A 26,291-nucleotide genomic window follows, 5' to 3' on the forward strand; every position below is an offset into this window, starting at 1 on the left:
CTTTGGGAAAGGGTGACAAGAATGATCAAATGCTTTAAAACACTTTTGTATGAAGAAAGATTAAAAAGAATGGATGCGGTAACATAGTTTATCAAATAGCATGGAGAAGGTATCTAGAGAGGACAGAAGTTTCTGTTTTCTTAATACAAGAACAAGGGACTAATCAATGAAATCAAAAGGTGGGAAATTCAGAGTTGTTAGGTTTTCACTTAGGTTAGTCAAACTACAATTAATTGCCACATGAAGTGAGTACTTACGTTTATCAAGAATATTCAGAATTGTAATTGGTTTTACTGATTTGGGAAGGAATAATAAACCTCATGCTTCAGTACATAAGACAATCTTTAAGTGTTATAGCTAATTCTGTACAACATTATAGATAAATATATAAATATATCCTAAATAGATATATAAAATAAATACATAGGTACATATATAATATGGATTTTTATAATATATATCAGTATTTGTCTATCTGTCTGCTAGATGGACAGGTTAAATGAACACTGTAACAGATTTGTCTACCTTTCCGATAGATGGGTTAAATGAACAGTGTGAAATGAAGGTATTCATTTTCTTTTTAGTGCTGTGTAACTTTTATGCCCCTTTATTCTGTTTAAATGTTAAATGTTAAATATGAATATGATTAAATCCTCTCTGTTAACTGCATAACTTTACATTAAATATTCTGTATGGATGGATAGTAGGACTGATGTGGGGATGGGGGTATATTACCCCATTATGTTTTCTTTGAGGTTTTTAAACCTTTTTCTGTAGCATTTACTATTAGCAGCTGGGCAGGAAAGAACAGATTACTGGGCTAAAGGGACTTCAGGTCTTACTCAATATGGCAAACCCTACATCCTGTGGTGGTGCATTTTAGTTTCGTGTTCTTTAGGGTTAGAGTGCCTTTTATCAGTTTAAGTTAAAGAATTAGCCTTAATTTAATCAAATAAATGCAAAAAAATGACCCCTTATATTGCAAGATCTCTTGCTTTTGATTAAAGAACTTTAAGGACTTCAGAAGTTTATACACCCCAGTCATGGAAACATGAAATGTTGAATGCCAGTATATTAATATAATACCAGTTTATATGTGTTTATACATTAGCTCTGTATTTACTGATATTTTGTCACTCACTTATGTTGACCCTTATATAGTACAGGTTTCCCTTGATTTATGTGGGTGCTTTATATGTGAATTCACTCTTATGCGATGAACATATTTAGAACCATAATTCATTTTATGCAAGGTAAATTCACTCTTATTCAATCAGCATAGACGCCACCGCCCAAGCAGGTAAGTTTTTGGTGGAATGGGAAACCCTAACCCCACTCACCCCAGCCCCAGCTGCAGTGGGCCCCGAGAGCATCCGGTGCCAGCTGCCTGCAGCCGCTGGGCTGCACCGTGCTCCACGTGTGCCCCTGTGCCTGGGCTCCACTTGTCCACTCACCTGTGCTCCTGGGGCCACTGTAGCCGGGGCTGGGGTGAGTGCCGCTCTGTTCCCTCTGCTTTGCTGCCTTGTGCAGCCCCGGGATTGGCACCCCTCTCCCTGCCCCCTCCCTAGTCCTAGCCTCCCTCCCTCCCTCCCTCACCACCATGGAAACCTATCCCTATTTGTTACATTGTAAAGTGGGTTCGCTTTATGAGAATTTGATTTATACGTCGTTCTCTGGGAACGCATGTACTGCATAAATCGATGGAAACCTGTATAGTAATAGTTAGGGGTGTGTGAAACAGGCTGTATTTGATTCGGATTCGGCCCGAATCAGGGACAGTGATTTGATTCGGATCACTGTCGCAATTCGATTCGACCAAATCAGAATCTGAAGATTTGATGCTGATTCGGAGAATCACAGATTCGGCCATAGACACAGCTTTAAATGTTTTTTCCACATGCCTCGAGGTACCAGGTGCGGCTCATGAATGCTGCAGTGGCAGGTTGGATGGAGCGTCCCACAGGACCGTGGGGGGGCCCCTGCAGGCTTGACAGCAAACTTGGAAGTGGACCAGAAGTACTTCCAAGTGCGTGGGGGACCCTCCCTCACACCACCACCCCTGGCTCGGCGATCGGCTGCAAGGGGACCCCGGGTGCCCCCCCAGACCCAGGAGGCACCAGTCGCTGGGGGTGGGGGGATCCCTTGGCAGACCCAGAAGTGCTTCTGGTCCACTTCCAGGTCCACTGCCAAGTGTGCTGGGGACCACCCCCCATGCTCCCGTGGGACGCTCCATCCACCCCAGCATCTCAACATTCATGAGCTGCCTGGTACCTTGAGGTATGTAGAAAAAACATTTAAAGCTGTGTCTGTGTCCAAATCATTAAATCTTTCTGAATCGATTCAGAGGGTTCCAGTTGGATTCAGAGAGATTAAAGGGTCTCCTGATCCAATTCAGATTCAGAGATTTGACTGCCAAATCGGGCTGAATTTCTGCCAAATTGAATCAGCGACCAAAGCTTCACAAAGCTCTAGTAATAGTTGCCTTTTTAAGCCCAAAAACACAGACACACAGAGTTAATAAAGAACGGTTGCTCTGCCATGCTCTTGATCAAGTTAAAAATGTGTTAGATACCTTTATCTGTGAGCTGAACAACATGGCAGCTCTGCAGTTAAACACTGCATCTTCAAAGTAGCACTTGCAGCTAAAGATAAGATTAATGTATCTGGATTTTCTCTCCCATCAATATTTGTGCCCCTTCATTCCTCCCCCTTACTTTCCCCTTCCCTAGGTGTTCTTACTTCTAGGTACCCTATGTATGTTCCACACTTACTATATTCTATTTTCTCCTCTCTAATTATCTTCTAATTTACTTTGTACCTCCTCTGTCCTCCTCTGTTTCCCTCCTTCTGTGACCCTACAGGATTTATATAATATTCCAGCATTTTAAAATAATGGACAGAAGATAAACACTTTGCATTAAATTGGCTTATCTAATCCAAATCATTTTCTGTTCTCTGTGGCACAAAGCAATAAGGGTAGATACACTATAACCTCATCAATCCGGCATGCTCGGGACCAAGCACCTGCTGGAAATTTGAAAATGCTGAATTTTAGAAACCAGCACGGCAGCCTGTCATAGAGCAGGGGAGAGAGGCGGGTAGCAGCAGCCAGTCCCAGAGCAGTGGCCACACACAGAGTGGCAGCATGGGGTGGTGAATGGTGATGGCAGCCACTGTGTGCAAGCTTCCTCCTCCACGTCCAGGAGGGCGGGGGGGGAGTGGCGGTTGGTCTTGGAGCAGTGGAGGGAAGTGCAAGATTTTTGATAATTGTGGATTTTTTGATATCCAAATTTATGAGGTCATACTGTATTCTTAAGTATTTGGCTGAAACGTGACCAAAAGAATGCCTTAAGAGCTGAATCTGCATCTGAAATGTGGTCTTCTAAAAATTTACTGTCAAGAAAACATGGGGTAAAAAGATAATGATAACAATACATTTTTGTGTGTCCATGGCATATAAATATGTTACACTTAAAATTTTCACTTTTGTGCATGATTGCTGTTTCATTTTGCAAATGAAAGTAACTGATTAAAAATTAAAGGTGAGTGAAAAATAGGAAGTATAGACACAGCCGTAACTATGAAAACTTGAGTAATTCTTCCATTCTGCTGAACAAGTCATTAGAGAGTATTTAGAAGATGACTGCTGTTTAAAATATGTTCAGCTTTTAGCTAACTAAAATTACAAACATGAGGAGAAAGCTTTTTTGAAAAATTCTTTAACATCTTTGAGAGAGGTTTCTTGACTGAATTGTTGTGAGTGAATTACAATGACAGGTTAATTAAACAGTGTGAAATCAAGGTATGAATTTTTTCTGTGCTGTGTAACTTTTATGCCCTTTTATTCTGTTTAAATGTTACCTGTTAAGTATGAATATGGTTAAATCTTCTCTGTTAACTGCATAAGTCTTCATTAAATATTCTAATGTTATATGTTGGCTTGTTTTTATTTAAGTGAATGAATTCTTAGAGTCCGAAGGGCCCGTCCTGCTGGATATGCGTATTAAGCACCTAATGAAAACAAAACAGCTAACTCAAGCTACTGCCTTGGCAAAATTGTGCTCTGACCACCCAGAAATCAGCACCAAAGGCAGTTTTAAGCAAACCTATCTGGTCTGTCTTTGTTCAGGATCACCAAATGAAAAGCTAATGGAAGAGGTGAGTAAAAAGTTTTAGATTTTCATAACAACAGCACTATTCGTGTTTGGTCATTTTTTATTCTATAGAATTCTATAGCTTAAAAGGAGTTTATAAACAGTTCCTCTCTTCTAAATTTTGTAGTAGGATTTCCCTGTAAAGGTAACTGGTATTGGTTCTTGTGTTTACAAAAAGAGGAAACATGGTCTTAGGGTTAATATACACATCCAGTGTCTAGCTCTGTCTCAGACTTTCCATATGACTTTGCACAAGATATTTCCATTCTCTCAGTTCCCATATGTGGAATGGAGTCAATACTTTCTCTGATCCTTTTCTTCTCTGTCTTGATTATAAGCTTTTTTCATGCTACTTAGTACAATACGGCTCTGGTCTTCAGTGAGACCCTTTGCTACTACAGTAATGTAATTAATTGATTATCATGAACTTTTCACTTTTGACCTCAGTGGCTAGCCAAAATTCAGAGTCTTGCCAATTGTTTCTGTTAAGAGGTGCATTTTGTTACCCAAGTTGCATATCTTTGGTACAGTTCTCTTTATGTACTTGAATATGCAGCATCATGCTTTCTTGAACACAAGAGGAATCAAACTATAGGAGACAGTGCCTTGATAGTAGTTCCAAAACTTTGAAGTAGCACCAGCCTACAAGTTCTTTCTTCTGGTTTTGGTTTTGGTTTTGGTTTTTGCTGGGTTACACTACCCCTGCATCTTTCTGTGGCTGTTTCAAGTTTTCTTGTCTTCTGTCGTCTTAGCTTGAACTGCCTTACACATACACACACAAACAACCTACCCAAAACAGTAGCTAACCAAAGCTTATCTGAGTAGCTTATCTTAGTCTTGAGTAGGGACTTAAATATCCCATATTTTTGGATGGAGATATATGCCTGAGTTTTGGGTTTAAAGACCAACATTAATTTTAGGCCCTGGCGCACATTACATTTATGGTGAGATTTAACCTTAATCATACTATAAATCACAATATAAATGTTCAACGTCTTTGTGGTTTGTTTGTATGGCACCATAAATTGAACTCCCCACACTAGGAACCTGGCAGTGTCTTTGAGGGTTGCAGGGCAAGGCACTTCACAATACTGGGTCCCAAGGAGTTGGACTGCCTGCGTGCATACCGAGGCACTGGGGCCCTGGGATCAGGGAGTTTCTCAAATTCTGGTGCTGTTCTTCTGGGCAGAGTCCAACAATCTTCTCAACAAACTTCCTGAACTGGACCCAGAGCTACCCCAGCCTGATCCCCAGTTTTTGGAATGAGGTATAAAATTCCTCAGATCCCAGTCACAGCCTGATTTTAATGTCTGCCCAGGGTCTTTGGGCACCTGTTTCCATGAAGGGTCTCAGTTATTTCTCACAATCATCTTAAATTAAGGCATCCACATCCAAACACTTCTAATAAGGTTCAACCTAGTGAATAACAATAGAAAGGTCCGATTCATTACATATCGAATGACCAAGAAAATGTACTTGAATTATGAATTTAAATAACTTCAAGATTCTTACTTCTAAACTTTTCTGTATTGTAGCCAGTTGTTTTGGCAGTGGTTCTGCAGCAACAGGTGCATATATTTTAGTCATCGTTCACTCACCGTTAATTCATTTTGTGTAAATGACCGTTCATAAAGAAAGTAACTTGGGTAGCATTTTTCATTGGTGTATCCAAAAGCTGTCATAAAATAATAAGAAATATATGTGCTGTTTTAGCATATTAGTAGTTTCACTGATATTTGACTTTATTAATTTTAGTTTTCTCATTCAGTTCTACTTGTTTTGTAACACTGATAACCGTTATACAGAACTCCCTTCAATTATTATTCGGTTTTAAATGCATCTTCTACCAAAACCAAAATCTGGATGCTTATCTTGCTGGGATCCTGTGACTGGATGCTTATCTTGCTGGGATCCTGTGACCCCAGCTGACGTCCTGCCCTTTGGGCGGGGGGCTGGACTCGATGATCTTCCGAGGTCCCTTCCAGCCCTAATGCCTATGAAACCTATGAAAACATGTCCTTGCAGTTGTATTGCTTATAAAATAGTATTCCAGATTTAACACTGAGTTAGTTACAAATTAGCGATCAAAAGGCCTTTTAGTGACCTGTTATTCTGCAACCCTTATTATAGAGCACCAGTAGCACTGCTTATTATTAAGGTTGCCCAGTACTTCCCATTATCAGACTTTGTTGTTAGTTTTTATAACAACCTATGAGCAAAGTAAGAGCAGTGATTAATTGATATTAGTCTAGGGTAGTTCTTTTCCCCAGGTGCATTTAACAAGGGTTCAGATCCCCAAGGACAGTGAGGTCTGAGATTCCCAGGGTTGTTTTGTGTGGAGTTATGTTCATAGCCATCCCCTGAGTTCTCTCAGTTACATGAGTTTTCCAGCTCAGTAAGTTTATTTCAGCAGAGCCAGGGCAACTTGTATCAAGGGAGAGCTTTACTGACAGGTTTGTCACCAATATTTAAAACAGTGAGAGCAACTTAATCTTAATTTGCAATAACTGGGTCTCTCTAGTAACAGCTAGTGAAATCTTTTTTCTGTGCTCCCCACCTCCTGTTACTTGCACTGATTCTGGATTAACGCTGGTATCTCTGGATCTAAGTTTGATTCAGAAACATCTCACTACTACCTCTTTCAGTATTGTCCACCTCAGACATTGAGTCTTCAGGAAGGAGACCTCAGAAATCATGACTTTGTCCCTATATATGATACTTTTAAAAGTAATACTCATCTTTTCATGCGTCCCACATACCCTCACGTGAGACTTGTGCCTTGTTTGTTGGAAGGCAAAATGTAGAAAAAAAAGTGTGTGATATAAATAAAGCAAGTCCTCTTGGAACCAGAAATTGTGGTGTTCAGCACAAGCTACAGTACTCAGACAATATGGCTGTGAGAGGGTTAATGTGGAACCTCACCCCTACTGCTTCTTGTGGCCAGAAACAAGCAGCAGCCACCGTGGCAACATTAGGCCAATTTCTGCATACTTCTTTTTTGCAGCAAAGAAAAATCAGCTTCCACACTTGAGAGAGACACCCACATTGGAGAGGGGAGAAATTTATGTGTTATGCAATTAAATACAATAATAATACCTTCTTGTTTATGAGCTTCAGGGGATGTACTTGAATATTTACAGTATCAGCTTTTTGTACTGACTGTTGAGAGGGGATGCCCCTTACCCGCACCTAGCCACCCTCGGTTGAGGGAAGTTGTCATTGTTTCACTCCCCATTTCTCTCTGTTATCATTGTTGTATCTCTCCCCTTTCTCCACCCAGTCTTCTTTCACACACACCTCCTTTCAGGCTCCCCTCAATTCCCTCTCCACATATTTCCTCCTTTCCCTTCTGTCATGGAGCACCCCACTTTCAGTGGGAAGCTCTGCCATGGGAGTCCCCAAGAAGAAGCCTTATTTGGTCTCCCTCTTCCATAGGACCCCCTGAAGCCAGCCCTGGCACTACTTCTCAAGGGGAAAGCCTCTGTCATGGGACTGTGGCTTCTCTTTGTCCTTGGTTTCCCCAGTGATACGTAGCACCCCTGCCTCAGGGATCTCTTGTACGGTCAACTCCTGGGTGTGGGGGGGTGAGTATTTTCTTCTTCAAAGAGAGTGGAGCAGAGTGCAAGTGTCCCAAATAGCACAGCAAACAGTTCAGTTCAAAACGAACAGTCTTTATTGTGCCGCTGCAGTTCCTCTGTTCTTCCTAAGCAGGGCTGCCAACTCTCAGGAAAAAACCAAGCTAAAAATGGCTGTCATTAAAGTAATTTAAAAAAACCCTGTATCTGTCAGTAGAAACAATAAGCAGCCACAGCTTGATTGAAGTTCTGACAGACGGATCACAGCAGCACCATCTGGTGTCCATGCAGACACACAGCACTCTACAGGGAGCATTCTCTCAGCCATATGCTGCTACTGCTGCTGCATCCCAGGCTGCTTGTAATACTGATGAGTTGCAGGTGGGCTTCTTTGGGGGTCTGTGCCAGGGCAGGGAAGTGGGGCCAGCAGGGTAAGGCTGAGGGGAGGCAGCATGGTGCAAGGTGCATTGGGGGCATCAGGTGTGGGGGTGGGCAGGAGCCCCTTAGTGGAAGGGTGGTGCAGGGCAGCACAGTGCAAAATGATGGCTGCAGTTGAGCAGGGTTTCCAACCAAAGAAAATGTTTTTTACTGCGAATTTTTTACTGACAGGCAAACTTATTTTCTTTTTTACTATGGTTAATGTTAAACTCACAAATTTGAACCCAGCTTTCCTAACTGAAGCCTGGTAGCAGGGCAGCTCCCAGCATAAGATATACGTTTACATTCTATAAAACATATCAGTAAAAAACTTGGAGTTTCTTGGCTTGGCACCGTTGTTCTTCAGACTCTACTCTAATCTCCCTAGGACTACTCCTTTCTCTCCAGCTCTGTCCTCTCTTGCACTATCCTTTCCCCCCCCCAGTTTTCTTAAAGCCTCACTCTCCTCAAGCAGTCAGCCCCACTTGCAACAAAGCAGTTACAGGACTATAGTAGTCAACATGGGACTAACACACACTTGAGAAAATTAAACATAATGTCATGAGGATCCAATCATAGAGTGGTATTTGCTTTGCACTGTCAGGCCTAGGCTGCCATCTTCCCCTGGAGTGAAAAGGGTATCTAGATGTTCTACTTTCAAAGCTATTTAAAACAGTAGTCAGCAACATTTAAGAACCTGCAAGCCGGAAGAATCCAGCTCCAGTCTGACATAGGCTGGGGGGCTTTCCCTACACCCATGCCAAGGCCAGAGAGGTGGGCACTGTGCCCACACTGTAGCTGTTTCTGCTCTCCCCTCCCCACCCTGCCACAGTCCCTGCGTGTGGGGTCACCTTCCAGCCATTTGGGGCTGCACCAGGGCTAGGGAGCTGCAAACTGCGTCCATGCTGCCATTGCCTCTTCTTCTCCACCTCCCAGCTACAGCATGAGCACAGCTGAAGTCTGTCTAGCCCTAGCACAGCTACCCATGGGCTGGAAACTGCATCTGTACTGCAGCCAAGGAGAGAGGGGAGCAGGGAGAAGCGGCAACAGCACAGGTGCAGCTGGAAGCTGCAGGGCCCTGACATAGCTCCTTGCCATTTGACCCTGATGCAAATGCAGACAAAGAAACTTCCACTTCTCCCTGTCCCCCCCTTGTCGTGGTTGCAGCCCATTGGGAGCTGTGTTGGGACTGCTCAGCTTCCATCTGTGTCCGTACTGCTGCTGGGAGGTGGGGAAGGGGAGCTGAGAGAAACAGTAGCAGTACAAATACATTTTACAACTCCCTAGCCCTGGTGCAGCTCCCTTCCTCCTTCCAGGCTGGAAGCTGAGACTACATGCAGCCAGGGAGCAGGGTGGGGGCTGGGAGAAGCAAAGGCAGTGCAGGTTCAGGCAAAGCCCTCCAGCTGCTCAGGCTGCACTCAGTGTCTCCATGGGCCAGAAGTTGCTGACCCATGATCTACAGCAGCTGTATAAGATAGTACATACTCGTATGACCACCTCCTTCCAAATGTTCCCCACCAGAGCTTCAGTCTACTACTCAGCCACTTGGCTTGTTTTGTCACATCTTCTCATATCCTGTCAATCTTATTCCATACACTCTCCATACACTCATCTCCATACAGTCATCTCCATACACTCTCAGATTTTCCCCACATCATGATTTCCTTATTTTCCCAACTGTCCCACATCTTTGTATCCCTTTGTTCCCTTCTGCTCTCCACATCCCCGATGACTCTCTTGTCCCAGGAACCTGGCTACAGCTTAGTTGAAAACTGTGGGTATTTGGTGTTTATCTTTCGGTAAAGAATGTAGAAACTTGCATCCATGTTGGCAGGGAGTAACATAACATAACATAATGTGTGTGTGCATTGTAACATGTGATATCATGACAACTGGCACCTTGCAGTGGGTCACCCAGACTTCAAACAGTTCTTGCTGCACTCATATCCAGGGTAGATTCAAGGCAGATGTTTTCCTCAAAAGCCTGAAGGGTTTTTTTCCAACCTGAAGTCCGCGGACCACAGGTTGAAAACCGCTGAGCTGAAATACCCTTTCTTTTCCTGTAGTTTCCTGCTTCATTCATTATACATCTTTCAAGTTCTGCAACAAATGAAGTTAGATTCCTACAGACAAATCTTTACTATAGAGCCCTGATTCATCTCCAGGGCAAGCCCATTGCATTGAATGAGTCTCCAGACTCCCATAGAAAAAAAAACTTTGTTGTCACAGTAACTACATCATAATGCATATGCAGTTGGAGGGGAAAAAACAAGGTTACACAGGCAACTTAATTCTGACATTTCTGAACTTTGGAGTTGTATCTTATGCATAACATTTATTTATAATTGTTCTTGAAAATCCTAGAACACTTAAGCTGCAAGCAAGCCTGCATTCAGCATTTCAGTGGTGGACTTCTGAAGCTAAAAGAACAACCAAAAAGGACAATATGATAACAGCAGTAGGAGAATAGGAAATGCTGGCAAATGACATGAGTGCAAATCCCTGCTCATTTATACATGCTGTGGGATTCTTAATGTCAGTGCAGTGTAGGCAGGAATGTAGTACGTAAATTTTCATCTGCCTGTAAGACTTGAATGCAGAAAGGTGAAAAATTCAAACTTTGTGAACGGGTAGATCCAGGTATGTCTAACTTGATGCTTCAACCCCTATAATTCTTTTATCTGGCCTCTCAGCAGGAACTGGGGGAATTGTAATTCTGAAAGAATGGATTCCAAGAAATAATGAAGATAACTGCATAAGCTGCTTACAGACATGGGGGGATTTTTAAAAAAAAGGTGCTTTACTTCGAACTTGGTGCGCTCCTGCGCCGAGCCCAGCACAAACCCAGAAGAGGCACCCAGCTTTCCCAACGTCTGTAGAGATCGGGTGCTTTAGTGGGGCTTTTTTGGCACTTTTCTCAATAGCTGAATGACTCAGCTTCAGATAAATACACCAAAAAAGCCTTGCCAAAGCACCCAGTCTATACAGACACTGTGGAGCCAGGTCCTACTAATGTGCTGCTGTTTCCTGGAAAGCATGGCTTTTTGTTGGTTGTTTGGGTTTTTTTGTAACGTCTGCAAGCAGCCAAAGATTTTTTAAGTGGTCACAAACTGAAAGTGAATAATAATTTATAATGGGTCTTAAAATATTTGGGTGATTACAAATGGTATTCCTTTTTATTTATGAAATATTAACTTTCTGGTATACACATTATATCTGAAAGTGAACAGGTTGATTAAAGTTATTTAGAGCAAAACAACAGCTTTGAAAATGTTCACTAAATTCCTAATTTCTGCCTTTTCACAGAGAATTAAATTACTATATGCCTAAAAATGAAGCCATCTGGTTAGTTTTCAGTGGTCTCACTTTGTGTTTTTTGTTTTTCCCCCATCCAGATTGCAGAAGTAGATTGCAAAGATGCCCTAGAAATGATCTGCAATCTAGAATCTGATGGAGATGAAAAGAGTGCTCTAATATTATGTGCAGCGTTTTTATCTCGCCAGTTGCAGCAAGGAGAGATGTATTGTGCCTGGTGAGTTGGAAACTCTGTTTTGAACTTTAGTTTTGAATGAAACAACAGCTAGTGTTACCAGGATATAGCAGATGCAAAGTCATTTAACACCCTTTATCCTTCTAAATATATTGGAAGAAGTACTACATGTTCTTGACCATTTTTTAAAAGCCTAACGTAAACTTGATCTATACCTTAATGTAAAATGAATGCTTGTGGACTAACCCACAGTATTTAAAGGCAAAGGCATCAGTAGATGACAGGAGTTCTTCTGTAATTTTATTTGAAAATAATATTACTGTATTACTTTGTGGAAATAAAGAAGTTAACAACTAAGTGCTCAAGTTCTTTGAGATAATTGTATTGTTTGGAAGAATGCTTTCCACATATTTAATCTGCTTCCCTTTGCCTATGTTAAAAAAATTGCAGTAGTGATTTCTTATGAAAAACTTTAAACATAGGTGTTTCTCCCCTGTGGAAAACAAAACCATAGTCCAGCTAGCTAGTTTTGCTCTTTAGGCCTAGCTTTCACTAGATATCAAGGAGCAGTTTGCTGGTCTTGGTAGAAAACATCTGGCTTCCTAAAATATGAACTTCAGGCTGATAACATTGACTGCTAGCTGGCTGTGATTCCAGTCCTGCGGGATTTGCTAGTGTCAACTTCTGCACCATGGAGAGTGAACATCAGATGTGTAGCGCTCACCATGAATAGATCTTGCTGTAGGCCTGGGACCAGTTTTTCTATGTCATTCCACTTTTCTCATAATAGCCTCTGACATGCAAGGGATTTAAGATGAGTTGTTCTGGAGGGAAACTTCTTATCCATTCTCCTTGGAGTGGAATGGTGAGCTAGCTTAGATAGTCTGTTGATATTTGCTTACCAAGACTGTTTTCTTGCTAAAATACCAACAGGTTCAGCTCCTAAAACAAACTTGTTCAAAAGGTAACTAATGCAGAACAGAAAATCTATGTAGCCTTTAGCAAGCTTAAAAAAAAATTGGGTTCTCCAAAGGATAGAAGCCTGTAGAGTGATCAGTACAGTACTTTACACAAACTAATAGATAAAGAGCATTTGTGGTGTTTATCAATTATGCAGCATAGTTTTAGTGGTGTTGGGTTTTTTAAATGTATGCTATTCAGAAGGGGGAGGAGTTTAGCTTTTCTGCTTTTACTTAAATAAAAGCATAAACATGAAACTCCAGCTTTAGAATGCTAGAATTCAAAGTAAGAATAATAAATAGTATGCATGAATTGCTCTCCAGGCTATCATTTTTATAAAGGAAAGTATGGATCAGTTTAGCTTTTTTTCACAGGCAAAAGAATCTGCTTTAAGTCTTGACTTTTTTAAGAACAACAGATATGATCGAATGTAATGCTTGTATTATTGGTAGACAAGGTTATTTGGGTAGATGTGATATCTTTTATTAGACCAACTAAATAGTTGGAAAAAAATGTTCTTTGCAAGCTTTAAGGCACGAACACCCTTGTTCAGGCATAGTTAGAATCTGTTAGTGTTTGTATTATTGGTGGCATTTATATTTTATTCTAATTTTTAAATTTCTGTTTCCAGGGAACTGACTCTCTTCTGGAGTAAACTGCAGCAAAGGGTAGAGCCCTCTGTACAAGTGTATCTAGAAAGGTGTCGTCAACTTTCTGTGTTAACTAAAACAGTCTATCACATATTCTTCCTGATTAAAGTAATTAATTCAGAGGTAAGAATGCTCTGGAGAATATATTTTTATTGTCCTCTGAATGGAAATCAGAAAAGGATTTGACAGTTTTTTAGATGTCAGCTGTCAAATGCATACAATCCAGTAGCCTTGGCTATGTGAATAAGTTGTTTCAGTGTAATATTAATCTTTTCAGAAACTGGTAGTTAAGTTATTGCTCACCTTTTGTGTGGACAGTTAAAATTGTTTAAGAACATTTTATATCTATTCAGATTAAGTTGGTAAAAAATAAAACTTGAATTAATACTAGGGGTGCACCAATAAAGATTTTCTTGGCCACTCCCAACAGCAGATGAATAGCCAACCATATTGACCAATGCTGATCCAATAACTGATATTTGGTAATAGTGCAAGGTATTTTAAACTACTAACATAAATAAAACTTTTGTTTGTTTTGTATTTATAACACACACAACTCCTCCCTGCTCTGGCCCTCGATGAGGAAGGCGGTGATCACCTTATTCCCATGTAAATCACCCCCTCACCCACAGCTGCTACCCAAAGCCCTGCTCCCTGCATAGCCCGTTTTGCCGTCCTGGGTAGGTGGGGCAGGCCCTCGCATGGACTGGCACTGGGTATGTTTGGCACCCCAGAGCTCTCTGCTGCCTCAGCACTGATGGGCCCTGCACGGCTGAGCTCCCCCAGCCACCGGGGAGAAGCTGGTTTTGTAAAGGAGCCTGGTAGATCAGGATGTCCCTTGTGTAGCACCTTACCCTGCCCACAAGCAGCCCAACGTCTCTGTGGCAGCCCCAGCACTCAGGCCTCTGCTGTGCACCTGACATGGCCATGGCAGTGGCAGCAGGAGCCGGTAACAGTCCCTTTGTTGCTGAGCATAGTAACTGCTCCCTAGCGCCTCCTCCCCCTCCCACTGCTCACCACATAGTCTGCCACAGGCTTGGGCTGGTGGTGGGGCACAGGGACTGGACTGTGCTCACTAGGGTGCTTCAGGCACGCAGCTAATTAGCGGCTACAATGACCAAAAAACCCCAAAAGCCTATAACATCATTTCTCCTTCTATCAGTGCCGATCTGATTAGCCAACTGATATATCAGTGCACTCCTAATACGCTTTTAATAATATCCACTTGATGGGTTGCAAGGTTGCAACTTGAACCAATTCAGTGAAGTCACTGCAACGTGTGTGTAAATAAGCAATAAAGGAAAGCAGATGCTGCCGTTGAGCCATTGGAAGGGCATGCTGAAGCTGTGGTACAGCTAACTGCCATGTCATTTTCTTCATGTTCTCCAAATAGCTTGAAAAGTTACTTCAATCAAGAGAGGAATGTGAGCATCTGATATCCTTGATACTTAAAATGCTTAAGGAGAAATGCGAACTTTCTCTGAACATATAAACCACCAATTTGTAGGTTTTGCTTTGAGGGATTAAGTTATCTTAAGTCTGAAATGCTCTTCTTTTATGATTTAGAACTAATGCTGTATCATAAATTCAATCTGTATATCTCAGCTGATCTTGTACATTGGGTTACCCAATGTTGTAGCTTCAGATTTGGCCATTTCTCGAGTTTCTGCAGGGTTGGAGATCTATAAATTCAGTTCAATTTAAGAGGTTTGCCACAGATGGCTGGTCACTTGGTTCCTAATGCTATATTTATTGGGGACTGGTTTACTGAGAAATAGACTGAGCAAGTTGAATGAAGGTTTGTGGTACTGTCAACTAAGTGAAATGAGTCTGGTATCAAGTTAGTCCATTGCAGATAACTCTAGCACAGTTGGCCGCCTTTATTTAGAAAAGGCCCAATACTTCACTAATATGAAGACTGTGCTACTGTAATACACAATCCTGAAACAGATGGGCCTGACAAGACGGTATGAGAACACTTAATACTGTATTTCACAGTTCTGTGTAAATTTACAAAGGCGGTTTCTTTAGATTCCTTTAGCAGTTAATTCAGAGAATAATGTTCATTGTTTAATTCATAGTGGCTCACAGTTCTAACAAAGAGAGCTAATAATTAGCTATTTTTAAAGCTGAAAATATGAATAATAAGCATATTATGGTTTGCATTTACACTTTCTTGAAATTCATGGTTGAGCAATGATATTTATCTTGTATTTACAAATGGAGGCATAGTTGTAGTAAGACAAATCTTTAAACTTTGTTTCCCTCTTCATAGATTGAAGCGGCTGGACTTGCAACCTGCATTGAACTGTGTGTGAAGGCACTACGTTTGGAATCCAGTGAAAATGCAGATGTCAAGATATCTATTTGCAAGACTATCTCCTGTTTGTTGCCAGATGATTTGGAGGTTAAACGTGCTTGTCAATTGAGTGAATTTCTTCTTGAGCCTACTGTGGATGCATATTATGCTGTTGAAATGCTGTATAATCAGCCTGATCAGAAATATGATGAAGAGAATCTTCCAATACCAAATTCGTTACGCTGTGAGCTTTTACTTGTACTGAAAACTCAGTGGCCTTTTGATCCAGAATTCTGGGACTGGAAAACCTTAAAACGTCAGTGTCTCGCATTGATGGGAGAGGAGGCATCCATTGTGTCCTCAATAGATGAGTTGAATGATAGTGAAGTATATGAGAAAGTTGAGGACTGCCAAGAGGAAAATAAAGAAACTTCTGTGAATGGATTTCCTGGTTGTTTTGATGAAGCTACTAGCCTCCTTAAAGGTATCAGGGATGAAAAGCAGAAAAAGAGAGAAATAAAAAAACTCAGAGAGAGAGGATTCATATCCGCGAGGTTCAGGAACTGGCAAGCTTACATGCAGTATTGTGTGTTATGCGACAAAGAATTCCTTGGTCACAGAATAGTTAGGCATGCACAAAAACACTATAAAGATGGAATTTACAGTTGCCCTATATGTGCACAGAATTTTAATTCTAAAGAAACCTTTGTTCCTCATGTAACTCTACATGTTAAGAAGTCCAGCAAAGAGAGACTGGCTGCTATGAAACCATTGAGAAGACTGGGAAGACCTCCTAAAATAGCAACCACCAACGAGAATCAGAAGTCTGATGCTATATCCAAGCAGGAACAGCGACCCATTAAAAAGAACAGTCTTTATTCAGCAGACTTCATTGTTTTTAATGATAATGATGGTTCAGACGACGAAAACGATGACAAAGACAAACCGTATGTACCCGAGATAGTACCAGTTCAAAAGCCGTTGCCTGTTAATGAGTTCACTTGCCCTGTAACATTATGTAAAAAAGGTTTTAAATATTTCAAAAATTTGATTGCCCATGCCAAGGGCCACAAAGATAATGAGGAGGCTAAACGTTTTCTTGAAATGCAGAGCAAAAAAGTGATTTGCCAGTACTGTAGACGACATTTTGTAAGTGTTACTCACCTTAATGATCACTTGCAAATGCACTGTGGCAGCAAACCGTATATCTGCATACAGATGAAATGTAAGGCTGGTTTTAACAGTTATGCTGAGTTGTTGACTCATAGAAAAGAGCATCAAGTTTTCAGGGCAAAGTGTATGTTTCCTAAATGTGGCAGAGTGTTTTCAGAAGCATATTTGCTCTATGATCATGAAGCACAACATTATAATACCTATACCTGCAAATTCACAGGCTGTGGGAAAGTTTATCGTTCTCAGAATGAGCTAGAAAGACACGTTGAGGATCATAATAAGCAGCCCGAAAAGGTTTTACAAACTGAATGCCAGACTAATCCAACGGATCATACTCAACCTTCAAAAGCTAATAAAAACACTGAAGGGGTCACTGTAAAAGAAGAATCTGTGCCTCCTCTAGACAGTAATACAAGTAACTTTACTGAAGGAGAAAGTAAAGTCTGGGATCAAATCAAAGCAGATGCAGTTGAGACTGAGAATGCAGCCAGCTTGTTTACACAAGGTAATGCCCTGCCTGTTGATGATTTGGAACAACCTGTCACTGGCCCGGCAAAGACAGAAACAACATTTCTTGGCAGTAACATTAAGATACCTGCTCTTAGCCAGAAGATCCGAGATAACTTTGTCAGAAGGGGCAAGTTAGCTGCTGCAGGCAGTAAAATAGATAACAGTAAATCTTTTGTCCAGCAGTTGTGTTCAGCAGCTGAAGATTCTTGTCTTCCAGTTTTCCAGAAAAGAAAGGAGAACGAATGTTTCAATCAGTCACAGAATATTCAGAATATTTCTGTAAATTTAAACACACTAAAACCAGAAGCTCTTGAATCAAAAAATGTAGAAAGACAAGCAAGTGATATTATTAATCCTTTCAGCATGCAGAATCAGGCAGGGTATCACAATAATGTACCTATATCCAAACTTGAACTTGATGACAGTATTAAGGCTGCAGCTAATCTATATAATCTGCCTCTGAAGCCATTAGAGAGTATTACATTTGTTCCATCACAGTCCAGCCTAAGCAGTTCTTCAATTTCAACTGTACCACCGGCAGCACCAGTTCAAAAATTTAATTGTCAAGTTGAGGGGTGTACTCGAACCTACAACTCTTCACAAAGTATTGGCAAACATATGAAGGCAGCACATCCTGATCAATATGCTGCTTTTAAAATGCAACGTAAGAATAAGAAACCACGAAAACCTAGCAATTTACAGAATATGCCAAATGATGGAAAGATTGTATATTTTTTGCCATCACAAGTAGGCAATCCTAACAATGCAGCTTTTACCCCACAAAGCAAAACCAGTGTAAATCCCACTTGCTCCAGTCAATTGCAGCATGTTTCAAATACACTTTTCCCGGCCCACTTAGAAAAGTTGACTAATCCTATGTTACCTACTGTGGAAAGTGTCATAAATCCAAGTCTGTCTTCTCGTATTAAAAGTGAACCTGAGAATGTTTTATGTTCCCAAATGGAAAATATGTCTAATACAACGTTACCTTCACAATTGGAAGATCTGGCAAAAACAGTTATGCCTTTGAATATTGACAGTGGCTCAGATCCTTTCCTTCCTTTGCCTGCAGAAACTGGTTCTCTCTTTCCTTCACCAGCAGATAACGCAACAAATTCAGTCTTCTCACAGCTGGAAAACAATACAAATCATTTTTCGTCACAACTTGAAGGAAATGCTAGTTCTGCTTTTCCAAAGGAGGAAACTATTGATGATCAAATCTTTCCTTCTCAAGTGAACAGTGGAAATAACTTCAGTGAAACCACCTCTGAGCAACCAGCTTTAGAAAAAATGAAAAAGGATCGTGGACGGGGTCCTAATGGGAAAGAAAGGAAACCAAAACATAACAAGCGGGCCAAATGGCCAGCCATTATTAGAGACGGCAAATTTATTTGTAGTAGGTGTTTCAGAGTTTTTACTAATCCCAGATCACTTGGTGGTCACTTATCTAAACGGTCCTACTGTAAACCTTTTGAGGAATCAGAAATTTCTGCAGAAGCCCTGCAGACTAATGGACAATCTCTGCTTGCCAGCATGATTCTTTCCTCAAATACGCTAAACTTGCAGCAGTCCCAGGAGTCTGCCTTTAACCCAGAAGCTTGTTTTAAGGACCCATCGTTCCTGCAGTTGCTTGCAGCTGAAAATCGCTCAAATGCTTTTTTTCAGATGTTTTCACGGACTAATGTGACTAACTTTAATACCAGTGGCAATGCAGAAGGTAATGAAATTATTAAACAAGCCTTGGAAACTGCAGGCATTCCAAGTACATTTGATAATACAGAAATGCTTCCCCATGTAGTTACAACTAGCTGTGTCACTGGTACAACTCAGATGAATACTTCGATTCTCTCCAATTCAACTGTATCGCCTCTTTTGCAGACAGTCTGCAACCCAAGTACCCTGCTAACGGACCAAAACAGGACCCTCAACACCAAAATTTCTTCGATAGATGAATGCAGCAGTTTGCCTGTTTTTGCAACAGATGATTTAATGTTAAAGACTATTGAAAATGGTTTGTGCTCTAGCTCATTTTCTAATTCGATTGCAACAACACAGAATTTTGCAGGTAATAGTTCACGAGTTTCGGTTATAAGTAGTCCTAAGAATTCAGTACCAAGTAGCTTGAATAAGAAAGGGAGTAGTGCTTCGAAGAGAAAGAAAAAAACAGCTGCTCCATTGCTTACACCTAACACTTCACAAAAATTAGCAGTAAATGATTTAACAGCAATGGGACTTCTAGCCAAAAGTACTGAAGGAAGTGTGCAAATACCAACAGAGACTTTTCAGTCAAACATGCTTGCAAACTGTGAGCCCCAGGTATTGGTGGAAAATCTTACACAGAAACTAAATAGTGTTGACAATCAGTTGTTCATGGCCAGTATCAAAGAGAATTTCAAAAGTAATCTTGAGTCTCATGCAGCATTAGCTCCTTTAACAATAAAAACGGAAAATGGTGACTCCCAAATGAATTCTTGTGCTCAAGGAAATTCTGATCTACAGATTTCAGAAGACAGTGTTAATCAAAACTTTGAGAAAACCATGGAAATAATTAAGACTGCCAGGAATTCCCAGATACTTGAGGTAAAAAGTGAAATCCAGGATGCCATCATTCAGTCACCACAGGACTCACACATTAATACTGCAGAGCTTTCTCCAGCAAACACTTCACAAAATACTAAATTGACCAACCATACCCAGTTTGCAGTGCACACTGCAGATATCACTGGTGCAGCGAGCAACTCTTCTCAGTCAGAATCTTCTCAAAAGGATGATGTTCTGATGTTGGGTATTTTAGAAGGCTTGCAGAAACTGAGATTAGAAAATGATTTGACCACTCAGGAGTCTGACAGTGTATCTGAGGAGCCTCCAGCCGATATACTTGTACCAGTGACTCCTGCCCCTGTTGTATCAACTGAGAAGGCTTCTGTTGCCCCACCATCTTCAGAGACAAGTCACGTTCAATTCAGTGACAAAGTCCATAAGCCTTTTGTATGCCAGGACCAAGGCTGTAATTATAGTGCTATGACAAAGGATGCATTATTTAAACACTATGGCAAAGTGCATCAGTACACTCCAGAAATGATACTGGAAATCAAGAAGCATCAGCTGAAGTATGCCCCATTTAAATGTGTTGTTACTACATGTCCAAAAACATTTACCAGGAACTCTAATCTCCGAGCACACTGCCAGATTGTTCATCATTTTACAACAGAGGAAATGGTAAAATTAAAAATAAAAAGACCATATGGTAGAAGATCTCAAAATGAAAATATAAATGCAACTCCACGACCTGTTGAAATAAAAAGTCTGCAAAATCTAATAATAGAAAATAAAAATGAACCTCAGTTAGCTAAAGGAACTGAAGTAAAGGAGGCTGTCACAGAGCCTATGAAAATCCTCGAAAAACTAATTCCTACAAAAAATATTCCTGAAAAACTGGAAAAACCTCCACAGGTGGTTGCTATTCCTACAGAGCAACTTAATGCAGCGTCTGTTAGTAACATGCAGATACAACCAAAAGTACGCAAAATTAGACGGCATAGGAAAGAAAAAGAGGAAAGAAAACGCAGGAAACCCGTTACTAAATCTCTTGAGTTTCCTACCCGATATAGCCCCTACAGACCATACCGATGTGTCCATCAAGGCTGCTTTGCAGCTTTTACAATACAGCAAAATCTAATTCTTCATTATCAGGCTGTACACAAGTCAGATTTACCTGTTTTCTCTGTGGAGGTTGAAGAAGAAAGTGAGCCAAATAAAGAAGAACGTGATGAAACTGAAACCAAACAGACTGTGAAAGAATTCAGGTGTGAGGTGAGTGACTGCTCTCGAATATTTCAGGAGGTTACAAGTCTGATACAGCATTACATGAAGCTTCATGAGATGTCTCCTGAGGAAATTGGAAGCATGAAATCAGCCCTGGATGTTGGAAAATTTCCTTGTGATCAGTCTCACTGTAAATCTTCTTTTACAGCATATTTTAATTATATTGTACATCTTGAAACAGATCATGGAATTAAGATAAGGCAAAACAAAGTGGAAGAGGATGGTGTATTCAAATGCGATTGTGAGGGCTGTGACCGTATTTATGCAACTAGATCCAATCTGCTAAGGCACATTTTTAACAAACATAATGACAAGCATAAAGATCATCTAATAAGACCCAGGCGTTTAACACCAGGTCAGGAAAATATTTCAAGCAAGGCAAACCAGGAGAAACCATTAAAGGCTAAACACAGAGGATTGAAACACAATAGGTCGGGAAAAGAAGGAAACAGATTGCCAATAAAGACCAAACGAAAGAAAACCAACAACTTGGAAAACAAGAATACAAAAGGCGGGCAAATTCAAGAAAACAAGGCTTATTCACTGAAGCGTGGAAAGAATGTATATTCAATAAAGGCAAGAAATGATGCCTTATCTGAGTGTACAAGCCGATTTGTAACACAATATCCTTGTATGATAAAGGGATGTTCATCAGTTGTTACAAGTGAGAGTAATATAATTAGACATTATAAGTGTCATAAATTATCTAAGGCATTTACTTCACAACATAGAAATCTTCTCATTGTCTCCAAGAAACATTCTGCCACACCAGTAAAGGAGGCATCTGGTGAACAGGAGGAGCCTAATAAAGAAAGCAATGTGAAAGAGTCTGATCCTTGTTTGTCAGAGGTTAGTAATGACTCAAGTACGTCTACATTACCACAAGGTGAAATTGGCAAAGGTGAAAAAGATGAAGTGGATGAACTGACAGAATTGTTCATTACTAAATTGATTAATGAGGATTGCATGAGTGTTGAGAATCAAGCAAAGACCTCTTCCGGTGTAAATAGTGACTTGCAAGAAACCAGCTCAGAAAAGCAAAAATCAAATAATTTAAAGAGAGCAAATAAAGAAAAAAATCTCTCTCAGAATAAAAGAAGAAAAATTGAGAAACCTGAAGTACTGCCAGTTGAAGTAAGTAGCATGCATAGGGAGGAAGAGACTGCTGTTGCTATTCAAACTGCTGAAGAACAACCTACAACATTTGACTGGAGTTCTTTCAAGCCTATGGGATTTGAAGTTTCATTCCTCAAGTTCCTTGAAGAGTCTGCTGTGAAGCAAAAGAAAAATGCTGACAGAGACTACCATACCAGTGGAACCAAAAAAGGGTCCCATTCATACTCAAGAAAATCTACTGAAAAGACCTTATTGGCAGGTAGTAATGTCACATGGGCATGTTCTGAAAGCGAAACCTTTGTACAGTTTGCCAATCCATCGCAGCTCCAGTGTAGTGGTAATGTAAAAATAGTTTTAGACAAAACTCTTAAAGACTACACTGCACTTGTGTTGAAGCAGCTTCAGGAAATGAAACCTACCGTCAGTTTGAAAAAACTTGAAGGACATTGGGAGAATGATTCAGAGATTACCGCTGCAAAAGAAATGAATGTGGGTAAAGAGGCAGGGGATTCACAGTACTGAAACTTAATAACGTTCTCTAAACATGACCTGTAATACATTTTTATTTTGAATAGGAAGCCATCAAGCATGCTAGTAATTGTGAAGCTTTTTTATTTTGTTGAAGTGATTTAACCTAGCAAAAAACATGACATTAGTCATGTAAATTTCTTATTTGTTTTTATCCCTATGGGACTTGAACAGAATCATTTGCTTCAGTTTTGTAAATAGTTGGTCAAAACCTCAACTTTCTATCAAATCGTCCTTTCCATGGAATAAATCTTTGTGAATTGTTTGTGATTGGTATCTTTCACCAGGTCACTGCTCATGTATAACAGTACTCTTTATTTGTAGATACATTTTTTGTATATATTTATTATTGTAAATCATTTGCTGCCACCAGCAGTCTGTAAGTCTAAACTATTAAATGACACATTTATATTCGGAATTTTAATTTGTAACTAAGTGATCGAGTTTTTAAAACTGTCCTTTAATCATTTTAAATTAAGAATTTTTTGAACTAAAACAAAATAAGTCTGCCATAGCCAGTTTATTTTGCATAAAGCATTTATTTACAGGAGAGGAGCTGGATAAGATCACATTTCATAGGTTAAACACCTGCTGACACAGTTCTCATTTTTGTAAATTTTAACATCCAGCATCTTTGGATGATATTCATATATAGTTAAACCACAAATTTAATAGTTTTTCCTATAGCTGCATTTTTCATTGCTTTTAATTGGATACAAAGCATTTATGATTCCATAATAAAATGGAAATGTGAATAAAAATAGTTTGCTACATTGGAGATTTAAAACAACATTTGGTATTAAAGAACCTGTTGTGAATGTGATAGAAAATTAGTAGTGTGGAGCAGTGTATATATTTGAGGTGGTGATTTGTGAAGTAGCCCAGTATTGCCTTAAATAAAATCACATTTCATTTCTTATTTTATACATGTGATCTTATAAAGGTTATTTTTGTTTCTGTAACTTAGATTGGTGTATAGTTTAACTTTTTGTTAAAAAAATGCTACTTCAAAAGCAGTTTTTTTGTAAATAGTGGGTTTATAAGCAGATGGTTTATTTTGATAATACCATTTTGGTATCTATCTATAAAAACATGAGTCCTCATGCCGTAGCATTTGAAACTGAATAAACAAAGCACTTTCTGAAAAGGAAGTGAAATTCTAATCTTACAGACAAAATTAAGTGGCTCTATTCAGCAGATGGCATAGGTTCTCTCAGCACTTCCTTTCCTTTTGCTGACTGTATTTGGAAACAGTTTATCTACTCTGTATTTCCCCATTGGAATGAGCCTTGGGAGCAGTGCCACTTGGCATAAGTAGGCTCTGAGTGATCACTCTGTATGCTGCTAATTAAAAAGACAGGTATCAGATCTGTGTAGAAACCAAAACAGTGAATACATTAGTGGAAGCTGTCATTTTCCAGAAAAATGGAAAGTGGTTTTGAAAATTTAAGATCACTCTTTATCTCAAACTGAACAAACCAGCTGTATTGTGTGGTACCAAAAATATTTTTCCTTGGATTCCCTCAGTCATTGGACATAAACTACCTTCAGTGGTATAAAATGGACTTTATCTTGACAGCCGTTGTCTTGATTTTTCTACAGAATTGCCTCACTTCCATGTAAATCTCTTTGCATTAAATACTACACTTGATTGCTTTAAACTTTTCACCTGTACTCTTTGACAGTTTACTTGAATATTAGTTTAAAGGATACTTAAATTCAGAACCACATGAGTTATCTGCTTTAAGAGTGAAGATGTATGAAGTAGGAGAGATTATAGGACTTAAACTTTGTGAAGAATCTGTTGTCATCTGAGTACCATCTTTCTCACAATCATGAGCTCTAGAATTAAGTGAGTCTGTTAGCTGTCAGTAAGAACTTTCGTCTTCTTTTGAGCCACTGAACTATTGCTGCCTCCAAAATGGCAATGCAAACATGCACTCTAAAAATAAATGTTTAAAACAAAACGCCATGAAATATTTCAAAGCCAGAAAGGACTGTTGTGATTACTTAGTCTAACCGCCATCATATGGGCCATAGCACTTCCTGGAATGACTTCAGCTTCAAGTACAGTAGTTGTGGTTGTCTAGAACATATCTTTTGATCATCCAATCTTGTAGAAAAAATCTGTAATCTTCCTTGGAGTCTCTGGCACTTCTGAGTGAATGGTAATGTGTCAATCAGTGGTACACTGTCAGTAATCTCAAGTTTTAAAAGAATTTCTGACCTGTGTTAGCGCCTTTTTAATTGTTATGTAAGATGTAACAATTTCTTAAGAGTTTGCATTCACAAGGTATATACTCTATGATTTGCACTTCATTCAGGCTAAATGAATATATACTGCTCACAATCACTTTTGTTTCTAATTGGTATCATTTTTCCATGCATTACAACCTAGATTCTCATGCCTTCCTGTATAATGGAAATAGCATATGAGTATTTGAGGGCAACATTTTTCCTTATGTACATTTTGGATTCATAGTTCTACACTGGCATGTTCTAAAATCCCCCAACTTTTTCTATTGATATAAATATTCAGGAAATTGTTTCTGTTTTGGACCCTAACACTGGCTGACAGGATCTCCAAGAAGATATATTATTCCCCATCTTCCATCTGCCCTCACATTAAGTCAGGCATATGGGATGTTGTGGGTGCTGTAGGAAAAAAGTCATTAGCTCTTACTTCCTGTTAAATGGATATTGGTTAGCCTGATTATGATGTAATCTACTCCCACAGTGTGGTATTTATTTTTCCTTTTAAGTAAAACATTTTAATTTTTTTTAAATAGTTGTGATTTAAAATATGGTGGAGTTCAGAGAATATTGAGGTTTGGTAAAATTGTGTTTTCTACCCAGAATAGTGACTGAAAAAGGGGCACCTTCTGTATATTCACTCAGGCCTGCTCTTTTTAGAATTTCAAACCAAAAGTAAAAGATGTTTAAAGTGTGACTGATTTTGGTAGTAATTTTTTTTTAGTTCGAAATTGGAATCCTTAAGTGGTAGAAATAGACCTCCTAAGGCTTGGTTACTTCAGTCTTAGCATCAACAAAAAAGTGAGTTGTAGATGATATTGTTAAATGTGTCATTTATCTTCTGGGTGCTCTTTTTCCTTCTGTTCTACTCTCAGGTAAGTGATGTGAAATTAAGCTGGAATATGTAGCCCAGAGAAGTAAAAAAAAACAAAAAACCACCATGGGTTAATGTAAACTGCAACTTGGGTATGAGCTACAATGGAGCCAAAAAGCTGGTCTGTTGTGGGTCAGCACATGTACAAAACAAGGGCATATATCCTCTCCCTACTCTACCAGCGAGCCATTTAGGTGACTAGTGAAAGAAATGAGAAAGTTGCTGTTTCACATATGGCAAAGAACCATCCATGTGACTAGCTTAGGCTGCTGCTACCAAGGATCTTACACTGTACCAGGAAGGAAGGAGTCTTTTTAATTTGATGGTTGTATAAGGTGAAGGGGATTTGAAAGGGTTAAAAGCTTATGTATGAATACATAGGAAAACAGTTTTACCACAGAGGTATAGTTTTCATCAGCATTGAAACTATTTTTGTCAAGAGGCAAGAAGAGATGTTTGATTTTTAA

General features: G+C 39.7%; 1 protein-coding gene across 1 annotated transcript in view; it reads left to right on the top strand.

Moving 5' to 3' along the window:
• The window catches only part of ZNF292 (zinc finger protein 292), a 107,432-nt gene extending 82,382 nt beyond the window's left edge, over positions 1-25,050 (top strand). The window contains exons 5-8 of the mRNA XM_006263179.4: positions 3,956-4,158; positions 11,542-11,678; positions 13,228-13,369; positions 15,522-25,050. Coding sequence (XP_006263241.1) covers positions 3,956-4,158; positions 11,542-11,678; positions 13,228-13,369; positions 15,522-22,691 — 7,652 coding nt within the window. The 3' untranslated portion in view covers positions 22,692-25,050. The remainder of the gene's footprint in view (positions 1-3,955; positions 4,159-11,541; positions 11,679-13,227; positions 13,370-15,521) is intronic.
• The last annotated feature ends 1,241 nt before the right edge of the window (positions 25,051-26,291 follow it).

This window comes from Alligator mississippiensis, chromosome 1 (assembly GCF_030867095.1).
Source record: "Alligator mississippiensis isolate rAllMis1 chromosome 1, rAllMis1, whole genome shotgun sequence".
Classification (NCBI taxonomy): Eukaryota; Metazoa; Chordata; order Crocodylia; family Alligatoridae; genus Alligator; species Alligator mississippiensis.